This window comes from Gopherus evgoodei, chromosome 3, assembly GCF_007399415.2.
Source record: "Gopherus evgoodei ecotype Sinaloan lineage chromosome 3, rGopEvg1_v1.p, whole genome shotgun sequence".
In the NCBI taxonomy this organism is placed as follows: Eukaryota; Metazoa; Chordata; order Testudines; family Testudinidae; genus Gopherus; species Gopherus evgoodei.
This window is the reverse complement of record NC_044324.1, coordinates 190,637,483-190,658,889: the sequence shown is the minus strand read 5'-3', so window position 1 is coordinate 190,658,889 and position 21,407 is coordinate 190,637,483. Positions and strand designations below refer to the sequence as shown.

Here is a 21,407-nt window from a genome sequence, read left to right as displayed (position 1 = left end):
CTCTGGACTGCACTGACTCTTCAGAAGAGTGTGAGTGCTGACACTCATCTCAGTAAACCCTGTATCTATATATATTCTGTTTAAGAATTACTGAAAGTAAGTACACCATGATCAAATGTCCATGCTTAGCAGTGGTGACATAACCTGTGAGCTGGAGAGAATTTCATGGAGGAATCTATCTCATCACTCACTTCCTGAAACTCTCAGAGCCTCTTGTGGACTTCTGGGTGTACATGCCTGCATTGTACCAGCGAGTCTGGGTATTGGGCTCCCTGTTTCACCAGACCCCCCATCTCTTGCCAGCATAAAGCATACCTCTCAACCTTCAAAGATGTCAATGTGGGACACCTGCAAATGTGATGGCTGCTATCTTGGCCAACACCATATTGATTGAACTGATGACCTACAGAAGTGAAAGTATGAGTCTTTAGCATGTTTGCTAAAGACCTAGTCTCTTGGAGTGAGAACTGTCAGACTCTCATCCTCTGTGGACCATGGGGGCATAGAGTGTAGGGTTACTAACTTTAGTTGGACGTATTCCAGGTAGTTTCATCAGATGACAATCTTTAATTACAGATTAATATTTAATTCCTGGACACTCGGCAACCCTAACGAAACACGCACTGACCAGTGGGTTACACAGGCAAAATGTTTTACAAACTGAAATGTGAAACATGTATTTTTAACAGAGACAAGCACCTACAAGATCTCTATCAAGCATTCTTAAAACTACAATACCCACCTGCTAAAGTGAAAAAACTGATTGACAGAGCCAGACCAGTACCCAGAAGTCACCTCCTACAAGACAAGCCCAACAGATGGCTACTTTGTATTTTTGTGATTCACACCTACTTTTCAGATCATAGTTTTTCAATCTGTTTTAAAGTCTTCCCTCTATTACATGCAACTATACCATCTCCCTACATAGAACAGCAGCAAGGTTTCAACACCTTGACCATCATCAGGTCCCTATCTTAGGCTGCCTTACTACTTGAGCTACAGGAGTAATTGCTAACCAATAGAGGAGGACTTGACACTTTCCAAATGGGTTTCACACCTGTTTACTAGTAAGCAGTAGAAATGGGTGATTAGGAATCCTGTATTCTATTCCTGGCTTTAGGAGAAGTGTGTGGTTTATAGTGATTAACACAGGATAACCTAAACAGGTCTAGTCACCCTGAAATGCAGCATAGGGGAGTGGCTAAGATTGTGGATTTTCAAGTTAGACATGTGGTTTATGATCTTGCACAAGCTCTGTTAACATATTTTTAAAATGGAGAGTGTTCAACAGCACTTCTTTTTTAGATTGAGGTTGTGGCCTTAGGCCCAGATTCTCAAGGTATTTAGGTGTTGCTGCACTCAGTGTTGCAATATCTAACTGATTTAGAAGCCTAAATCTTTCAAAAATTGATTTCTAGACAAGGTTAGATCCCATTGTTCTGTGGATTTAGCTTGACACGTATTTTCTGTTATGGCTAAAAAGTTATAAATTATTCTAACACTGCTGTGTAATTGATATTTTAGCACAGAGGATAATACCAAAGTACTGCATGATTAGTTTAACTAGACTAGTAGAATATAAAGTCAATATAATAAAGAGCTGGCAATTTGTTTTAGAGTTTTATTAAATTCAAGTCATAAAAAAGTTACAGCAAATGTATCAAAGACAGTGTACATACAGACATCTTTAAAAACAAAGCCATATTCAACTGTACATGAGCCAGAGAGCAGGTATTCAGAGTTCTGTAGCTATACCCTGACAAGGCCAGCCTCAAAAAAGTGTATTTAGATTAATTTCCCATTATTTGTAGTAGGAAGTTTGTAATAGATGTGTTACTGCAACACTTCTGCAGAGTCAGCTCATCGCTACAATCTCTTGGAGAGTTATCCAGCTCCCAAATTAAACTTGTACCCCCCTCCCACCCCCTCAAGATTGGCAACAGTTGTACTAGTACTTATCCTATCTATGCTCATTAGAATTTCAGAGATCACTAAGTCACATAATTTTTTCCCGTAGACCACAAACATACAAAGTTTAAATCCACACTTCTAGTCTTGTTTTAGTTCTGTTTGCCTTCTTGATAGTTCACGATTTGTCTTCAGTAACTTCAGTTATGGGTTTAATTCTCTTTGCATTTCATTCATTTCCTTTGCCTGGGGTGGGAAGGAAGAAGAGAAAAATATTAATGATACAGAAGTTGGAAGACAATTATATTTACCTCCTTAAAGGCCACTAGAGGGAGAGAGGTGGCGGCAGTCACTCTCAGTCTCTGTATTAGCTCTGCCACTGCCCCAAACACCCTATCATAGCCAGGCATTTTCATCCCATTGTTACATAATTTGTGGCCATACCTTGGCATGCACTGTGAAGCAGTTTAGGGCCTCGCTTCACTCAGCCAAATAGAAAATAAAATCCTCCTTCTGCAAAACACTTACTCATGGGCTTAGCTTTACTATTGTTAGTAGATGTTGCAAACAATTATGAATGGATTTAACTCTGTTACTGGGAACTTAATGCCTGCATAAATGTTTGGGCTTAGTGCACCAAATATTCATTAACCTTGCTCATATAAAAGAGGTCTGTCACAATGCCATGACATGTTTTAGAGTTACTTAATAAACACTCTTTTTGGAAAAGGGAAAAGTATCAGTGCATAGACCATAGTCTGCAACCAGGAGATCTAGTCAAATCTGGTGATGCTGCTGCTACTACCACTGATATCACACAATGCTAGGCTTGCTAGTGCTACTTCAAGGAACCCAAAATTTGAATTTTTCTTCTGCTTGGCAGAGAGCAAGTGAACAAGTTTTAAGCTAGATGTTTTGTGCCTCTCTCGTTTGAGGCCTGAGTCTCCAGGTACAGAAGTACCAGACAGAAGAAGTTCCTCTCAGCATCAGACTGCCCCTATTGCCAAGTACATTACTTGCATATAGTCATAATCCTGTGGAGATTAGGAAAGGACGTACCTAAACAGGAATACAGATTTACAATAACTGGTTTATTACACAGCAAGCACCCAGCAAGTATTAAAAACCATGAGCCCTTGCCACACTAAGTCATTGCAACTAGAGTCACTTGTATACGAACACAGAGCTTTGACATTTGCTTTGCAACCCTCACAAAAAGAAATTTTGCCTTAGTTGGAAAAGAAGTCTTTCCCCCTAAAAAAAATCCTGAGGAAAGTGACACTCCACACCTTTAGCCTTCATAGAAGTCTGTACCTAATAAAGTGCTCTGGATCCTTCGGAACTTACCTCAGCCTTCTCATACTTTCCCCTCCTTTTCCTAGTGATTACCTGTAAGAGACAGAAAGGTTAACAGTTAAGTCAAGCATCACAATTCAGTGTTAAGCTTCAAGCCCGCTTGGTGCTCTAAAGTTTCCCAAACCTTGAGTCCTTAAGGAAGGGAAAGAAAAAAGTTTCTGCTACCCACTTTACTACATTGGACTAGCAGATTAAAAAAAAAAAAAAAAAAAAAGCTATCCAGATAGATTTACGTTAAGTTATCCTATCTCCAAAAGGATCACCTACTTGTGTGCTGCACCAGAGCTCTAGAGAAAACAAAAAGCAGAAACAGGCTTTTCATCCAGCGACTGAGCTCAGAAGGAGACAAGTGTGAAGTTTGTCATTTATTTTATACAGTCAGATTACAGACTGAGTGCAAGTGATTTTACAGAAATCATTTTCTGCTGTAATATACATGATTGCTTCTCTGTAGTCTACACTACTACTTCCCAATCAGTGCGCCATAAGTCCCAAACAGGTGTGCTGTGGAATTTTTTAAAAAGTACATGTGAGGGACCACCACCTTTTGATTAGTCATTGTCCTTGCCTATTCCAGGGCAGAGCAACCAACCAGAGCTTAATTTCTCTTCTTCCCTCCCCTACTGTGTGAGCAACAGGTCAGCTCCTGTGCTTATCCCCTTCTCCTCCTACCCCTCCCTAGCCAATGACTACAGGAGGGAAGAGCCCCTGGAGTTGGAGATGTGCTGCAGCAGACAAAAGTTGGGGACCACTGGTCTAGAGTGCTGGCACAAAAAGTGTACATTGCCAGTATTACTAGACTTGTTTGCAACTAAAAAACTTACCAGCACAATAATTCCAGCAACAATTGCTAGTATCACCACTACAATGACAGCAATAACACCAGCAGTCAGACGTTTCATGGAAAACTCTGGTGGCTTTTCATCAACATAGTAGATTAGAGCTTGATCAAATTTTAGAGGTTCTCCACTGATGTTTATGTTTAGTGTGCCACTCTGAATTAGAGAGTCACCTTTGACCTGTGGGAGGTTGAAGAGGCACTTATTAGCACACTGCTCATGCAATAATCCATCTAAAAACAATGTTGGATACAACTCAAAATTATTAGCCAGTACACTTGAATATAATTGTTCAAAGTCACTGTTTTGAAAGCAAACTATTAATGCAGTCTTACATCTTTTTCAAAGTAGTAAGCCACATCAGCTATATCCACATCCTGAGCAGACTTCTGGGAAACATTTTGCTTCAGTTCAATAGTGATATAAGGATTTTCATACTGCAAGAGTAAAAGCAGTGTTACCGTTATTACTTCCTTGTACACAACTAGAGTGATGAAAAAAACAACAAGTCCTTTATAATGTTTTAAAGCAATTCCATAGTTATGTTCTTTTTAATGTTACTGATGAGCAGTTTTACAGATTGAGAACAAGATGGAAATACCAAAAATAGCACATTAGATGATGTATTTGAACCATGCAATGGTTAAGCAAAGTTATCTATATGGTGGGAGGAGGAATTTTAGAATTCTTTTGGACAGTAAACAGATGAGAATTTGCACCAGCCTTTACTCTGATTTTTCCAATTCATGAGCAACTCAAGATTTTGGTCATGTCTGAAGAGATTGTCAGGACAGGATTCACAGGAAAGGGAAGGTGGGACAGTGTCTCGGAAGCATGTTCTGAGTAGGAATAGATTCCCCAAACAAGGCACATCTCTCCTCCCTTTTTGGAGGAGAATGGAGAAAATCCAACTCTAAATCTAATTCAGATCTAGGCACTGCCTACCCTTCAGTCTCTACTTTAGTTAACTGAATGATTACACTCAAACAATGCTATCACCATTGCTATTCAACTGGAATATTCCAATTTAAGTGTTTTATAGTCATACTAGCATCAAAATGCTTGCTTTGTATGAGCTCAATCTTAAGATATTAAATTGACTTCCAGACACATTTCTAAGTAAAGAAAAAGATATGCCTCTTACCACAACATCACTTATATACTTTGGATCCAGGGAGTAACGCTCCTTAAACTCATTTTTGATGCTTCTGCAAGAAGATTACAATATTAAAATGTAGCAACTCTAAGTTTACACAGAAGCTAAACTGCCACCCAAACATATTAGGAGTCTTCATTTTCATGAGTAAGAGCCCTATAGGAGGACTTTTGTACAACATATAGCAACAGCTCCAGTGACAACTGGGACTTTCATGGGAGTGTATGATAAAGCATTGTGAAGGCCAAGTCAAAACTTCTAATGAAGTGAGTCAGGTATTGTAACACTTGCAATATTTGCCTTTTTTTTTTTAAAAACCCACCTCAGTCTCAAGTGATTATATGACAGTTTTAATCTTAAATTTCTAGCTATCAGTTGCAAGGAAGAAGATAGAGGGACGCAAGTGTAAACCAAAGGCTCAAACCAGAAGGCCAATTATTTTTGGTGTTCTAACAATATTGCCAAAACCTAAGAATTTTTATTTTATTTAGTTTAAATTAGAGCTATTAAAAAAATTAATCACGAGATTAAAAAATAATTGTGATTAACTGCAGTTTTAATTGCACTGTTAAATAATGGAATACCATTTAAGTATTTTTGGATGTTTCCTACATTTAAAAATTACAACAGTGCTCACTTCGTACTATTTGATTACAAATATTTGCACTGTAAAAAAAAAGAATAGTATTTTTCCAATATGTAACAAATCTATAACTGCATTCAAAACAAAACAATGGAAAACTAAGTGCCTACAAGTCTTCTCAATCCTACTTGTTCAGCCAATTGCTAAAATTATCTCCCATAAATGTAAACAATGCTGCCCGCTTCTTATTTACAATGTCACCTGAAAAGTGAGACCAGGTGTTTGCATGGCAGTTCTGTAGCCAGCACTGCAAGGTATTTACTTACCAGATATGCTAAACATTTATATGCCCCTTCATGCTATCTGAAGGTGGCAGCATCATCTCTTGTAAAAGTAAACAAATTTGTTCAGTCAAATGCTAAGACAAACAAGAAGTAGGACTGAGTGGACTTGTAAAACTTTAGAGCCTACATTGTTGTTTGGAAGTGAAGTAATGTAACAAACAAAAAAAATCTACATTTGTAAGGTGCACTACAGTACTTGTAAGAGGTGAATTGAAAAATACTATCAAATATATGTAATCAAAATAGAAGTGAGCACTGTACATTTTGTATTCTGTATTGTAGTGGAAATCAGTATATTTGTAAGTGTAGAACATCCAAAAATGTGAATAATAATAATAATAATAGAATACCATTTAATTTAACAGTGTTAATAACTTGATTAAAAAACGCTGCATTAACTCCAGTGATTAACTCAAAACAAATTAATTGACAGCCCTAGTTGAAACATACTAGTGAAAAATAAAACATCCTCAACTGCATACTATAGCACAGACAGATGTTTTAATTTGATGCACTTACTCCTTCAAACGAGAAGCATCCACAGCTGTACTTCTCTCACTGTGTTTTGTTTCAATGATGATCCAGCTGAAATATAAAAGCAGTTAAGAGCAAATATTTTAAGTATCTACAAAGTCAGGTACACCAATATATTAAAATACTTTGCCTACTCATGTTCTGAGATCAATGTTAACTGATTTTTTTAAAATTAAGTTGTGAGCAAGAAGAACTAGAAACTTCTTTCCACCATTCCCTGCACATTCACACAGACGTATTAAATGAAGTATCAAATTATTTTAAAACTGATTAAATTATTAGAAGGTTAGGATTACTGGATTCTTGGTTCACATATATACACTCTTAAGTTTTCCCTTATGTACAAAATACAGAAGGCAAGTCATGTACTATTAGAATATGGCACCATAATGTGTTACAGGACTGACCTTGTTCTGACTAGTTCACTGCACTGCAAGTCTGCATCACTCTTTTCAGTTCTTCTTGCTCCAGCAGTGTTCACACACCAGCAGGAAGTTCCATTGCACTGCCTAGCCTTGAAGATGCCACTGTTTTCACAGTCAGGATCATAAATGCCATCGTTGTCTACATATGCATGCTTTGGTTTCTCCCTACGACCAGATTTCGAGCCAGCCATTTCTGCCTTCATCAGCAGACATTTTGAAGTCACTAAGAATAGTTAAGGGGGGAAAAAAAGGAAGAAGTTTTATCTTGAAAGTTACCAGAACCATTGATTCAAAACATCAGTGACTGGCTTTGGTCTGCTATAAGTAGAATGATGTCCTATTGAAAGGCAGCAACTGTAGTGTTGCTAAAAGGAAACGTTACACAAAAGTCATCTATGGAAGGCCTTACCAGGAGACAGAGTACAAGGATTAAAACAAAGGAGAGGTGGAAATATACATAGATTTGGATAATGAGAACTTGTTTAGACATGACAAACAAATTTGACCCTTAGCTCAATGGGTTTATAACCTTTTCAATCAGTAAGGGAGGGTTAAGGAATAATTCACCCTTGGGGAAAGCTTCCTAAGTGCCCATTTTGTGGCTTCTTGTCCTTTCGTCTGAAGCAGTCAGCACCAATCACTGCCAACGCAGCCCAGTGGTCAGACATAGTGAGGTCTCACCTGAAAGGATAACAGTAAGCGGCTGCCCAGACCAAGGAGAGCAGGCGATACTTACGTTTGTCACACCTGACTGAGACTTCTGACCCAATGGATGTGCACCAGCAGCCGGTATCATTGCCAATGCAGTTGGATGTGCGTTTGTTTTTGGCACATGTACAACCTAAAAGAGATTAAACCCCCAGGGACGCTGTGAGTACTTAACCCCCCTACAGACGTGGCCCGCGTCGCCCTTTCGCAGGCTGTGGGCGAGCGCCGAGCCAAAGCGCAGCGAGTGACCCGCGCGAGGCCACCCCGCGCCCGGCGGAGCAGGAACTGGCCGGGAGAATGTCTCGGCTCCTCAGGCCCTGCCGAGCCCGGCCCCGCGCCGCGCCCGGCGGAGCAGGAACTGGCCGGGAGAATGTCTCGGCTCCTCAGGCCCTGCCGAGCCCGGCCCCGCGCCGCGCCCGGCGGAGCAGGAACTGGCCGGGAGAATGTCTCGGCTCCTCAGGCCCTGCCGAGCCCGGCCCCGCGCCGCGCCCGGCGGAGCAGGAACTGGCCGGGAGAATGTCTCGGCTCCTCAGGCCCTGCCGAGCCCGGCCCCGCGCCGCGCCCGGCGGAGCAGGAACTGGCCGGGAGAATGTCTCGGCTCCTCAGGCCCTGCCGAGCCCGGCCCCGCACCCAACAGGTGGTTTCGCCTCCCAAGTATCCTCCGTGCGCGCCCCTCCGCGGGAAACTCTCCGGGCTCGGTACCGCACGCACCCAGGGGCGGGGCGGGGCGGGGCGGGGCCGGGCCGGGCCGGGCGGTTCCCGAGACCCAGCCAGAGCCCTGCAGGTGCTCGGGGCGCGGCTCAGCCACCCAGAGGGCACCGGGCGCTCCCAGCACGGCGCTTCCCAACCCTGCGGCGCGCCCGGCCCAGCTCCCGCCCCCGGGGGCTCAGCTCCCCAGCAGCAGGCGGAGCCCGCGCTAGCCACAGCGCCAAGGGCGGCTGCAGCGCCACGGCGGAGCTCGCCTCGCCCTGCCGGGAGGGCCCGTTCTGGGGCGCGGGACCGAGCCGCAGCTCCCCGGGCGCGGACCCTACTCACCCTGGTCCTGCTGAGCCCAGCACACGGCGGCCACTAGCAGCAGCAGCGCAGCCCCGCGGAGCAGCTCCATGGCGGGCGGTCCGGAGCGCTTGGCCCTGTAGCTGCGGGAGAGCGACCTGTGCGTGCGCCTCGGGGAACCGCTCCCAGTCACTGACTGAGCTGCCCGACAGGTTCCGCAGGTAGTGACCTGGCCGCGCCTCCCGTCTCCGGTTACACCCACCTGGGGCTACCACCACCGCTCCTCCCCCCGCGATCGCTGGCGCTGCCCCACCCGGGCTAATAAACCCCGCAGCGCCTGGGCGAAACTGAGTGACTCAGGGGGGGAGGGGTCCCTGCCTCACCTGGGGCGCCCCGGGGCCGGCGACCATATATAGCCTCTTCCGGGGGCGGGGGGAAGCCGGGAGACTGTGGGGAGCGCTCATCTCCGGGGGCGGGGTGAAGCCGGGAGACCATGGGGTGGGGGGGAGCGCTCACCTCCGGGGGCGAGGGAAAGCTGGGAGACTGGGGGGAGCGCTCATCTCCGGGGGCGGGGTGAAGCCGGGAGACCATGGGGTGGGGGGGGAGCGCTCACCTCCGGGGGCGGGGGAAAGCTGGGAGACGGGGGAGCGCTCATCTCCGGGGCCGGGGTGAAGCCGGGAGACCATGGGGGGGGGGGCGCTCATCTCCGGGGGCGGGGTGAAGCCGGGAGACCATGGGGGGGGGGGGCGCTCATCTCCGGGGGCGGGGTGAAGCCGGGAGACCATGGGGGGGGGGCGCTCATCTCCGGGGCCGGGGTGAAGCCGGGAGGCCATGGGGTGTGTGTGTGGGGGGGCGCTCATCTCCGGGGGCGGGGTGAAGCCGGGAGACCATGGGGTGGGGGGGAGCGCTCACCTCCGGGGGCGGGGGGAAGCCGGGAGACTGGGGGGAGCGCTCATCTCCGGGGGCGGGGTGAAGCCCGGAGGCCATGGGGTGTGTGGGGGGAGGAGCGCTCACCTCCGGGGGCGGGGTGAAGCCGGGAGACCATGGGGGGGGAGCGCTCATCTCCGGGGGCGGGGTGAAGCCGGGAGACCATGGGGGGGGGCGCTCATCTCCGGGGGCGGGGTGAAGCCGGGAGACCATGGGGGGGGGGCGCTCATCTCCGGGGCCGGGGTGAAGCCGGGAGGCCATGGGGTGTGTGTGTGGGGGGGCGCTCATCTCCGGGGGCGGGGTGAAGCCGGGAGACCATGGGGGGGGCGCTCATCTCCGGGGGCGGGGTGAAGCCGGGAGGCCATGGGGTGGGGGAAAGCGCTCACCTCGGGGCGGGGGGAGGGGGCGGAGCAAGGCAGGAGGGCACTGTGGAGAAAGGCACTGACGGGGCAGCAGTAGGGGATCCATGGGCCGGGACCCTCTGGCCCCGAGGGGTTGGCCTGGAAACAGGTAGCGGAATATGACGGCCCTTGGCGAGCTGAGTACGTGCCAATACAATGCTCGAGGGTGGAGTGGATTGGAAAGAGAAGAGGGATCTACAGGGCAAGTAGAGGCAAGGGAAAGCGAGAGGAGAGGAGGGCAAGGTGCATAGAAAGGGGAGGGAAAGGAGGATGGAGGAAATGAGGAACGTCATGAATGAAACCAGTACATGACCTGCACTAGGAGGTTTTGCTCTTCAGGACAAGAAGAAACTGTTACTCATCCTGGGTCAATCCCTGCCTTCTGTTGGTTTTGAGGTGTGGAAACTTAGGTTGTCACTCACTTTTCTATGACCCCTTCGCTAGTGGAATAAACATGCCCCTTTCTCCTTTGTGATATCTATGATCTAATTTTTTAAGCTCCTCTCAGATTCTCAGATATGCCAATTGTTGTATTGGGCTGTTTGTGTGTTGGCATGGGTATGTCATTGTAGCTATTCCAGTATAATCCTATAGCAGGGGTCAGCAAGCTTTCAGAAGTGGTGTGCAAAGTCTTCATTTATTCACTCTAATTTAAGGTTTTACGTGCCAGTAATACATTTTAATGTGTTTAATGTCTCTTTCTATAACTTTATAATATATAACTAACCTATTGCTGTATGTAAAGTAAGTAAGGTTTTTAAAATGTTTAAGCAGCTTAATTTAAAATTAAATTAAAATGCAGAGCCCCCCAGACCGGTGGCCAGGACCTGGGCAGTGTGAGTGCCACTGAAAATCAGCTCACTTGCCGCCTTTGGCATGCATGCCATAGGTTGTCTACCGCTGCCCTATAGCATACACACAGCATACACCAGTGGAAGGGTTTTCTGTCCACATAGTAACAGAACCTGCTCAAACAAAGGCATGGTTTACACCTAAAACTTTGGTCAACCTAGCTGCATTGTTCAGGGCTGTGGAAAATCTGATGCCTTATGCAACATAGCCTCCACTGGAGACACAGTTAGGTTGATAGATTTCTTCCATTGAGCAGCCACTGCTTTTCAGATAGGTCAATTAATTACATCAATGGGGAAAAAATCTATCCATCAATGTAGAAAGTGTCTATGCCCCAGCTGCAGTATCACAGCTGTGCTGCTGTTGTGTAGACATACCCAAAGTTAGCTGTGTCAACAGAAGCATTCTCCTATCGACATAGCTGTGCCCACACTGGGGGTTAGGTTGGAATAGCTATGTTGGTCAAGGGTGTGGGGTTTTTTTTACAGCCCAGACTGATGTAGCTATCATGATCTAATTTTTAAGTATGAACCAAGCCCCAGTTTAGCTATAGCAGAATAACTTTTTCTAAAACTATTGATTTAGGAAGGGGGTTTTAACTTTATTTAGGAAGTTTTAGTAGGTTTAAAAATCCTTGCTATATAAATATCAGAAACAAAAATAACTATTACAACAGTGAGCTTTTGTTTAGACAAATATACAGTAATATAATCAGATTTTTCTATTTAACTGGCTGTTATCATATTACAGTGAGAATATTTACACTACACATGACATGTTTCTGGTGATTTTATTAAATTGAGAGGCATTCAGTGGCAGAGGCCAGGAAAAAATTAAGTGAGCATGAAGAGTGGATGCAGGACCTGATGCTGAGGCTAATGGGGGAGCAAATGGACATGATGAAGCACCTGTTGGAGGAGCAAACGGATATGATGAAGCATCTGTTGGAGCTGCAGGAAAGCCAACAAGAGCACAGACTCCCATTGCATCCACTGTATAACCGCCTGCCCTCCTCCCCATGTTCCATAGCCTCCTCACTCAGATGCCCAAGAATGCGGGGGGGTAGGAGGGGCTCCAGGCACCCAGCCACTCCACTTCAGAGGATGGCCCAAGCAATAGAAGGTGTCATTCAAACAGTTTGATTTGTAGTGTGGCTACAATAAACAATGTGGCCTTATCCTTCCCTCCTCCTCCACCCCACCACACCCAGGCTACTTTGACCAGTATCTCTTTTTTTAAAAAAATTAATAAAGAATGAATGCACGGTTTCAAAACAATAGTTACTTTATTTTGAAGGGGAGAGGGTGGTTGGCTTAGAGGGAATTAAAATCAACAAAGATTTGCATCAAGGAGGAACACACACAACTTGTTACACTGAAGCCTGGCCAGTCATGAAACTGGTTTTCAAAGCCCCTCTGATGTGCAGTGCGCCTTGCTGTGCTCTTCTAATCGTCCTGGTGGCTAGCTGCTCAAAATTGGATGCCAGGCAATTTGCCTTAACCTCTCTCCCCACCATAAACGTCTCCTGCTTACTATCACAGATATTATGGGGCACACAGCAGGCAGCAATAACAATGGGAATGTTGGTTGTGCTGAGGTCTGACCTAGTCAGCAAACAGCACCAGTGAGCTTTTAAATGTCCAAAGGCACATTCTACCATCATTCTGCACTTGCTCAGCCTATAGTTGAACTGCTCCTTACTACTGTCCATGCTTCATGAGCCATGGGAGCCAGGGGTAGGCTGGGGTAGGTGCGACTGTGTGGTGCTGCCGGTTGGGAGAGCAGCCTGAGGCAGAAGCCTCCAGCTTGCATGATATTCCAGGCAGGACTGAATCTCCATGAGATGAAACTTAAAGAAGAGAATGACCTGGAGTCTCTGGCTCCCATTCGATGTTCCAAGAGGAGGATGGCCATGTCTGTCCAGGTGCCACTAATTGACCTCACTGAGGAGGGTTCCAAGGAGTCCTCCTAGAGCAGCACTACCACATCTGAAAGCAGCACCCAGGAGGACCAGAACGGATCCCCTGAGCTCGTCGCTGGGGAGCAGGAGAGCAGGGGAAGTGGTGGAATACCAAGATGGGAAAGATTTTGGAATTGGGGAGCTCATGTGGGGGAAGATCAAGGGCTTCTCCTGGTGGCCTGCAATCATCATCACCTACAGAGTCTCATCCAGATGTCAGGCAATCTCCGGAATGTGCTGGGTGCAATGGTTTTAGGATGGGAAGTTCTCTGAGGTTTCAGCAGATAGGCTGGTGGGTCTGATGGCTTTTAGGCAGCATTTCAACCACTTCACGTTTAATAAGCTGGTCTCCTATCAACGAGTCATACACTATGCCCTGGAGGTTGCTAGGAGCCAGACAGGGAAGACATTCCCAGAACCCCTGGCCAAGCGGCTAAAGATTAACTTCTGCAACAACAGCAAGGAGCGGGTGGAGGTGGACCAGAAGAGAAAGCAAATGGTTTCCGAAGTTACAAACAACAACAGGAGCCTTGAAGACAGTTGTTTATCTTGCAGGAGAAAAAACCCAGCCACATTCCACCCGCTGTTTGAGGGAAGCCTTTGCCAGACTTGCAGGGATCGATTGGTGCTCTTCTACATGTACGACAAGGACAGGTACCAGTCCTACTGCACTGTCTGCTGCGAAAGCAAGGAGCTGCGGCTGTATAGCAATGTCAGCTGCTGCAGGTGCTTCTGTGTTGAATGCTTGGCGTCCTGGTAGGGCAAGGTACCTCGGTCAAGGCGAAAGAGCAAGAGCCCTGGAGTTGTTACATGTGTCAAACACAGAAGTGCTATGAGGTGTTACAGCGTGTACCGGATGGGAATGTACAGCTGCAAGACTTCTTTACTAGCGACAAAAGACAGGAATATGATGCACCTAAAATCTAACAAGGCCTGTACATTTCCCACAGTCACTACCCTTGATAACAGAACATCAGTGATTGTATTGGCTATTTGGATCACAGCAACTCCCACAGTAGACTTGCCCACAACAGCAGAGGTGACGGTGAGCTGAGTGGGCTCCATGCTTACTGTGGTATGGCGTCTGCACGGGTAACCCAGGAAAAAGGCATGAAACAATTGTCTGTCGTTGCTTTCACGGAGGGAGGGGTGACTGATGACATGTACCCAAAACCACCTGCGACAATGTTTTTGCCCCCTTAGGCATTGGGAGCTTACCCCAGAATTCCAATGGGCAGCAGAGGCTACGGGAACTCTGGGATATCTACCCACAATGCATCACTCCGTAAGTTGATGCTAGCCACGGTAGTGAGGCCGCACTCTGCTGACTTAATTCACTAAGTGGGGATATACGCAATCAACTGTATAAAATTGATTTCTAAAAATTGACTTTATAAAATCAACCTAATTTCATAATGTAGACGTACCCTTAGTTTCTGTTCAAACACCTGCAACATATCACACCCAAGTTCCATTTTGCTTTTACTTTTTGAGCAAACAATAATAAATAATGAAAAATAATATTCAGTTTGCTTTCTGCAAATCCACTGCATTTTTTCCCCCAAATTATTTTATAAACACAATATCCATAGAAATCCTGGTATATTCTCAGACAATTCAAGAACAAAAAAAATGGTTAAAGATATTAAATATACTATTTGTTATGCATATGTCAACTAGCTGTTGTCTTTAGTTCTGCTGTGGGATGTATACAGCAGCAATGTATTTGTGCACTTTGATTCTAAGGAATTTGGAGAACACTTCTGTTACTGAAGTATCTCCACTTCCTTTCCTTTTAAATTCAAAAATGCAATCTGAATGTTATCAAGCTTGTGAAAACATACAAAATAGAAGTTAGTACCAAAAGGTATTTCAAAGGTAGTGGTACAACCCTTAATCTTAACAGAAAAGCTAGTTTTTTATTTTTAAATATCATTGGTTTCCCAGAATATAAAAGCAATACCACTGGAAACATAAGACAGAGGTTAGGCAGAACACATTTTAAAAATATTTTCTAAACTTTTGTTTTAGCTTTCTAAATAAACTTCACACCAGAAGAAAGGCAAAATAAATAAAAAGATCTTTCTGAATAATTAAAAATGCATTAGTAGGAAAACTTTCTTTTAGGAAAGTTGAAAGCCAGGACAGAATCCACCTAGGTCTGTTCCCCCCCTTTAAATTAGAAGCTGTAACAAACAGTATGTTTCCTAATAGTGTAACTTCCTCTTAAGACTATATTAGTTCAATATAAATATGTTGCCTTTGACAGCATAATTCAGGGCTGAACATGCAGATACTCAACGCCTGGAACTCCATCGAGTGATCTAAGAGCAAAGTGGCTGCAGGATAGGTCTCTTCATGTAATCTGTCTTTGTGTATCCTTTGTTTTTGTATTTTACACTAGCTCCAATAGCCTAAGCCTTTAGGGTCATCCATTCCGGCCTTCCAAGTCACGTGAGAAACTGGTTCAGCTGAATCTGAGTTGAAACACAGTTCCTTAGCTTGCTACTGACCCAGTGTGAATAGGATTTCTATATCCTCTCACTATTTTGTGTGACTCATTAATGTCCCTTTGTGACTTCTTTTTCAAAGAATGCAGACCTGACGTCATCAGACAAGCCCTGCAATCTGCAAATTAGTGGGTGTGGATGGTTTATAGACCCTGCCCCTAGATTCCCACACTGCCAGTGTCACAAATGATGACGTTGTTGAGTAGGGTGAACATCACCAGCAATAGACAGAAATGCCATTGCCAATTGTAAAGCTCTGTTTTTCCAAGTATATTTAATTGTTTATTCAAGAGGAGATTATTTCTTACCCTATCATTTATCAGGTTGCTAGGCTGAGCAAAATGGGCCTTGAAAATGAAGAATATTGATTACTTGTCTTTTGCTATAATTTCATTTCACAGGAATGTGAGCAGAACTGAATAAAATATTAATCCTTCTTACTCTCATGGGCCCCAATCCTGTAATGAACTCTCCACAAGCAGTCCCCTTTGCCTAACACTAAGAATTTGAGCATTACGTTGCATTTTTACAAACCCTTAGGAGTGTAGTGTATTGAAGTGCTCTCTGTAGGAAGGTGCTACTTACGGTGTACTGAGCATGCTTGGTACATGTGCTGAAGCCACTGCCCTTCACCCTGCCCGTATTAGCCATAAGATTCTGCAGACTGCTTTTGACGGGTTAAAAAGTGGCAAAGGGGGCGAATCGGAGCAGGGGCGTGGCCAGGTTCTGAGCAGGGGGTGGAAATGTACTGGGTTGGGGGGGGTCAAGCAGCTGGAGGCAGCGTTAAAAGAAGGGGTGAGGGGGGAGAAGGCGGAGTTAAGCCCAGGAGTGAGGCGCTGGCAGAGGGCAAAGCCCTGGCACAGGCAGGGGCAGAGAGAGTAGCAGTTACTCCAGTGGCACTGAGACACCAGTGCTTTGCAAAATAGTTTGTTGGCGGGGGAGCAGAGAATTTTTTATTTGAGCAAGGTGGCTTTTTTGTATGGTCACATGAATTGAGCATGCTCAGTAACGTTTGCTGAAGCCACTGCCCTTCACCCTGCCCTTATTAGCCATAAAAATCTGCTGACTGCTATTTACAGGGCTAAAAAGAGGCAAAGAGGGCGAATCGGAGCCGGGGGGTGGCCAGGGTCTGAGCAGGGGGCGGAAATTGACTGGTGGGGGGGGGTCAAGAAGCTGGAGGCAGGATTGGGAGAGGGGCAAAAGGGCAAAATGAGGGCTTGGGGTGGGCGAGAAGCTAAGCTCTGGGTGAGGCACTGGCAGAAGATGACAGAGGACAAAGCCCAGCACAGGCAGGGGCAGAGGGGGTAGGGTGACCAGATATCCTGATTTTATAGGGACAGTCCCACTTTTTGGGTCTTTTTCTTATATAGGCTCCTGTTACTCCCCACCCTGTCCAGATTTTTCACACTTGCTGTCTGGTTACCGTAAGAGGAGGTAGCAGTTACCCCAGTGTGACTGAGACACCTATGTTTGCAAAAATGGTGGGGGGCAAAGCAGCTTTTTTATTTCCCCCTCTCACAGACAGCACCTCTCAGCATCGGCTTCCCAGGGCTGGGTTCTTAAAGACACAGGCATCCTAATGCCTAGTCAGTGCCGCTCCTCTTTGTCTGATCTAACCTACTGAGGCTATGTCTACACTACAAAGTTCAAAGCTCTACCGTGGGTGCCAGTGCTCCTGGGAATCCACCTCGATGAGGGGATTAGTTCCAAGCACTGAGAGCCAAGCCTGTCCACACTAGCGCTTTAAAGCTCTCAAACTTGCTGCTCTCCCGGGCGGGGTGTGGGGGAGTGATTTTTCATATCCCTGAGCCAGTGCTTTAACTTGCCAGTATAGATAATCCCTGAGACTTAATTCAGTGAAACATTTTACACAGATCCCCTCAGAAACAGAGAATTCCTTATCACTGTATCTGAATGCATAGAGTCTCCGAGCAGTTTCCCAAGTTGTCGCATCTGCTGCTGGGATTCCCTGAATTTTTAAATTTATTTTTTTCTTCTCATTTTAGAGCTGACAATCTCTGACCTAGTGTCAAAACTTTGTTTTGAGTCAATCCACCAATGGGGATTGCATTTTTGCAACTGTTATGAATGAATCTTAGTCTGCCCTCATACTTCCCTGTTACCTCTCCCAAACATAACTCAAGTTATGTCAGCATAGAGTCACTTCGGTTACTATGTCACTTGTGTGCATGCCTCCTGGACTCCTTGTCTCAGCAGTCAGGGTACTCACCAGAAGCACTTGTATAGATTCAGAATGAGGTGCACCATGAATAGCTATCCCACTGAATTTTGAGAGGCTTTGTTTTGGCAGTGTATGCTGGGTAACAAACAGGTCAGATGGGGTGGTTGTGGCCATGGGATCCAACTTCTTATAATACATTGTTAACTATCCACTAATTTTATATGTATCCCATACATAAACGTATACATAATGTTTACACCTTTTTTTCTAAACCCACAAACATGCCTGGCCCGCCTCACTGTCTGCCATCTCTCACAGAACCATGGAGTTTGCATAGCTCTGCACTATTGTCATGAGCGTTTGCACCCAAAGCTGCATGCCCCTTTACTATTTGCAGATCAGCAAACATACATGTGGGGCGTGACATTATACTCTACATTCTTTATGAAAATATGCTTGATATGGATATGACATAGCTAATATATACTTTATGCAAGATGTCTGATGTGGGGTATCATTGCAAAACTTAAGACCTATTGACTGTGTTTATCCAACCTGTATGCATGTAATATTTGTATCTGAGGCATTGACCATGTCTCTGTATTTCAAATGTGCTCTGTTGGATGAGGCCAGACAATGTTAGTGGCTTATTGAAGGAATGCACAAAGACGTAAAGATTACCCCAGGAACTGTGTGCTATAGGAACCTCTGAATGTAGTGCTATACAATGGGGACTACTTGACCAAGATCAGATACCTCTACACAGTGGGTGCTGTTTGACCCAGGTCACAGCACAAGAGCCTTCCAGAAATTGGGGGGGAAGAAAAAAAAGGTAGACAATGACAGCCTACAAGAACAACTGGAAACACCTGAGGTACAAAGACTGAACAGTGAGAAGTGATTGTCCCAGCAATCTGGATGATGGGAAGACAGACGCTTCAGCTCAGCTCAGCATACTGAGAACAAGAAGGATCTGACATTATCAACTACTGAAGAATAATCTGGGTGTGTATACTATATCTTGTGTCTCCATTATGCAGACATAGACCTTTTTCTCACTGCTAATAAAACGAATGAAAACAACACAAAACAAGTTAAGTTTTAACGGTGAAGACAACGGCTAAAGAAAATGTCTAAAAAATTAAATGAGAGAACAATGAGGTGACGTGAGTACCACAGTTCTGAGTGTAATTTTTGTGGTGATACCTCTTTGCTCCTTATGTGTGTGTAACAGTGACAGAAGTGGAAACTTTACAAAGCACAATGGTAGATTTTCTGCCTATGAGCTTGCTTTCCAAAGGAATTAAATATTTCACATACTATTTATAATGTTTTTCACTATTCTCAATGTTTTGTGTGCATTCCATTTTTTTTTATTAATAGACTGTATGACCTACTATGCAGTGGTAAGGGACTAATAAAGATTTCTTTTAAATGTTCAGACTTTCATTAAGGTTTTTCATGCAATAGCCATGAAATTCTACTTGCAAAATGTTTTTTAAACAGTCCTGAAAATATAGGAATATGGGGTTGGGTCTCTCTTCTCCAGAAATGTGTTTGGTATCAAGTGTTTGTCTAATGGGTATTTTGAGGATGGTGACAAAGCATCTTGCCATACAGCGAAAGTGTCACTTAAGATTTCTTGAGTAATAAGCATGTACATAAGTCTGTGACATTGGCCCCAAACCATGGTGGATTTGATTTAAATTTAAATCATAATTTAAATCATTAGTAAGGAAGACTCGATTTAATCATAATTTTCTAGATAAAAGTGCATTCCTGTTGGTTGTTATAGCCTTAATACATATTCTTCACAGCTCAGAGTTAGATATGTTTCATTTTTAGAAGGTACACAATATACATTTTTAACAGTGATTTATTTAGAAAACTTTTAAGAGTAGTTTTACAGCTATATCAGAAAATGAATGTGTGACATTCTATACCTTGGGGGAGTGTACCCCATCTTCCTCATTTTCATATAATTGTGATCTTACATATAAAGCATGCCATGCAAGGTATAAGGGAAGAGGGTTAGGGTTAGGGTTACACACCAAACCTGTCCAAAGGAAAGCTTATGGCATACATTTTTTCCTTTCAGTTTAATCTAAAGATGTGCAAAAATTTGGGACAACAACATAGCTTCACCAACCCATACTATCCACAAACCAATGGACTAGCTGAAAACACAAACAAATCCATCAAAAGATAATTTTAGGGCAGGGAAAATTACAGTATTAATAGAAAGGAGAATGCACTTTAACAGAAGCTACAAATTGCTTCAAATGTTTAGTACACTGAAACTCAACTTGTCTTCTATGTCAAGTAAATTGAACTATCTCACTGCACTAGGATGGCCTCTTTACGCCTTTTTGATTGCGTACAATTTCTCTCAGTAAAGACAGTCCTTTCCTCTTCCCCCACAAATAATCCATCCCTATTTTTTACAGAGCATTGTACAAGTTGGTTGATGACAGTGCGACTAATTGTGATGAATTTCTTGGTGACGTATTTTCTTTGAGAACAAAACCAAACACGACAACCAAATTATCACCCTCTGGACTACTGTATGGCTTTGAGGCAAGTTTCCCAGACTAAATCTCAGACAACTACACGGTAAGTGTCCTTCAGCTTTCAAGTGTATATGTTATTCTGCAATTGTTCTTTTCACAAACACAACTCCTTCTCCATTTGTTTCCAAAGCCAACAGATTTGAGGAACTTGATGAAGAATACTACAAAGAGTACATCATGAAAATTGAAGCTAGACGTGATGCTGAAACTAAATTGGCTATCAGTAATATTTCAAATGCACAGGAAAAGCAACAAATACAGTATGCCAAAATGAAGACTCGTAAACATGGGGAAATAACATTCAAGGTTGGTGACACTGTCATGTTACTGAATGCGAGAAGGAAAACAAGAAAGGGAGGGCAGCTACAACCTACCTACGTGGGACCATACAAAACTGCCGCTGCATGGGCAAAAGAGTTAACTTAGAAAACAAGATAGGGAAAGGTTTAGCAAAGTTGTACAGTATTTCCCAACTAAAAGTATTTAAAGAGCCTCCAAAATTAGGTGAGGAAAACATATCACAGAGAAACATGGAAAAGGAACCTGCTGTGGATGTGTCATAAACAGATAAGTAAGAGTTAATAAAACAGAAGTACTTCATATCTCTTTTGACTGTAAAGGGTTAACAAGTTCAGTGAGCCTGGCTGTCACCTGACCAGAGGACCAATCAGGGGACAGGATACTTTCAAATCTTGAGGGAGGGAAGTTTTGTGTGTGCTGTTAGTGTTTGGTTGTTGTTCTCTCTGGGTTCTGAGAGTGACCAGACGTGCAACCAGGTTTCTCTCCAATCTCCCTGATACAGATTCTTATAAATTCAAATAGTGAGTATTAGGTGATAAGGTGAGTTAGGCTTATGTTTGTTTTCTTTATTTGCAAATGTGTATTTGGCTGGGAGGAGTTCAAATGTGTATTTGGCTGGAAGAAGTTCAAATTTGTATTTTGCTGAAAGGATTTTAATTTGTACTTGTATACTTAGGCTGGGAGGGTATTCCCAGTGTCTATAGCTAAAAGACCCTGAACCTATTACATTTTAAATTTACAAAGATAATTTTCACTGTTTTTTCTTTCTTTAATTAAAAGCTTTTCTTCTTTAAGAACCTGATTGTTTTTTTATTCTAGTGAGACCCCAGGGGACTGGCTCTGGATTTACCAGGGAATT

General features: G+C 44.3%; 1 protein-coding gene and 1 long non-coding RNA gene across 2 annotated transcripts; one reads left to right on the top strand and one right to left on the bottom strand.

Moving 5' to 3' along the window:
- Window positions 1-1,613: 1,613 nt before the first annotated feature.
- Window positions 1,614-9,059, bottom strand: EPCAM (epithelial cell adhesion molecule). The gene is made up of 9 exons (XM_030557716.1): window positions 8,889-9,059; window positions 7,882-7,986; window positions 7,128-7,368; window positions 6,706-6,771; window positions 5,248-5,311; window positions 4,439-4,540; window positions 4,089-4,283; window positions 3,256-3,297; window positions 1,614-2,154 (listed from the first exon to the last, which is right to left on the bottom strand). The coding sequence occupies exons 1-9, from the start codon at window positions 8,956-8,958 to the stop codon at window positions 2,113-2,115; spliced, it is 927 nt and encodes a 308-aa protein (XP_030413576.1). The 5' UTR covers window positions 8,959-9,059; the 3' UTR covers window positions 1,614-2,112.
- Window positions 8,979-20,875, top strand: LOC115649116. Its single transcript, XR_003999765.1, has 3 exons — window positions 8,979-9,067; window positions 20,126-20,291; window positions 20,379-20,875. It is a non-coding gene; the product is annotated as an uncharacterized LOC115649116 (long non-coding RNA).
- The last annotated feature ends 532 nt before the right edge of the window (window positions 20,876-21,407 follow it).

What these genes read in the sequence shown, in the direction of transcription:
- EPCAM (XM_030557716.1), bottom strand. Translation starts at nt 8,958, where the DNA reads ATGGAGCTGCTCCGCGGGGCTGCGCTGCTGCTGCTAGTGGCCGCCGTG. An exon ending in GATGCTTCTCGTTTGAAGGA is followed by an intron (nt 5,312 to 6,705) that starts GTAAGTGCATCA and finishes ATCTTCTTGCAG; the next exon opens with AAGCATCAAAAATGAGTTTA. An exon ending in TTGCTGGAATTATTGTGCTG is followed by an intron (nt 3,298 to 4,088) that starts GTAAGTTTTTTA and finishes TGTCTCTTACAG; the next exon opens with GTAATCACTAGGAAAAGGAG.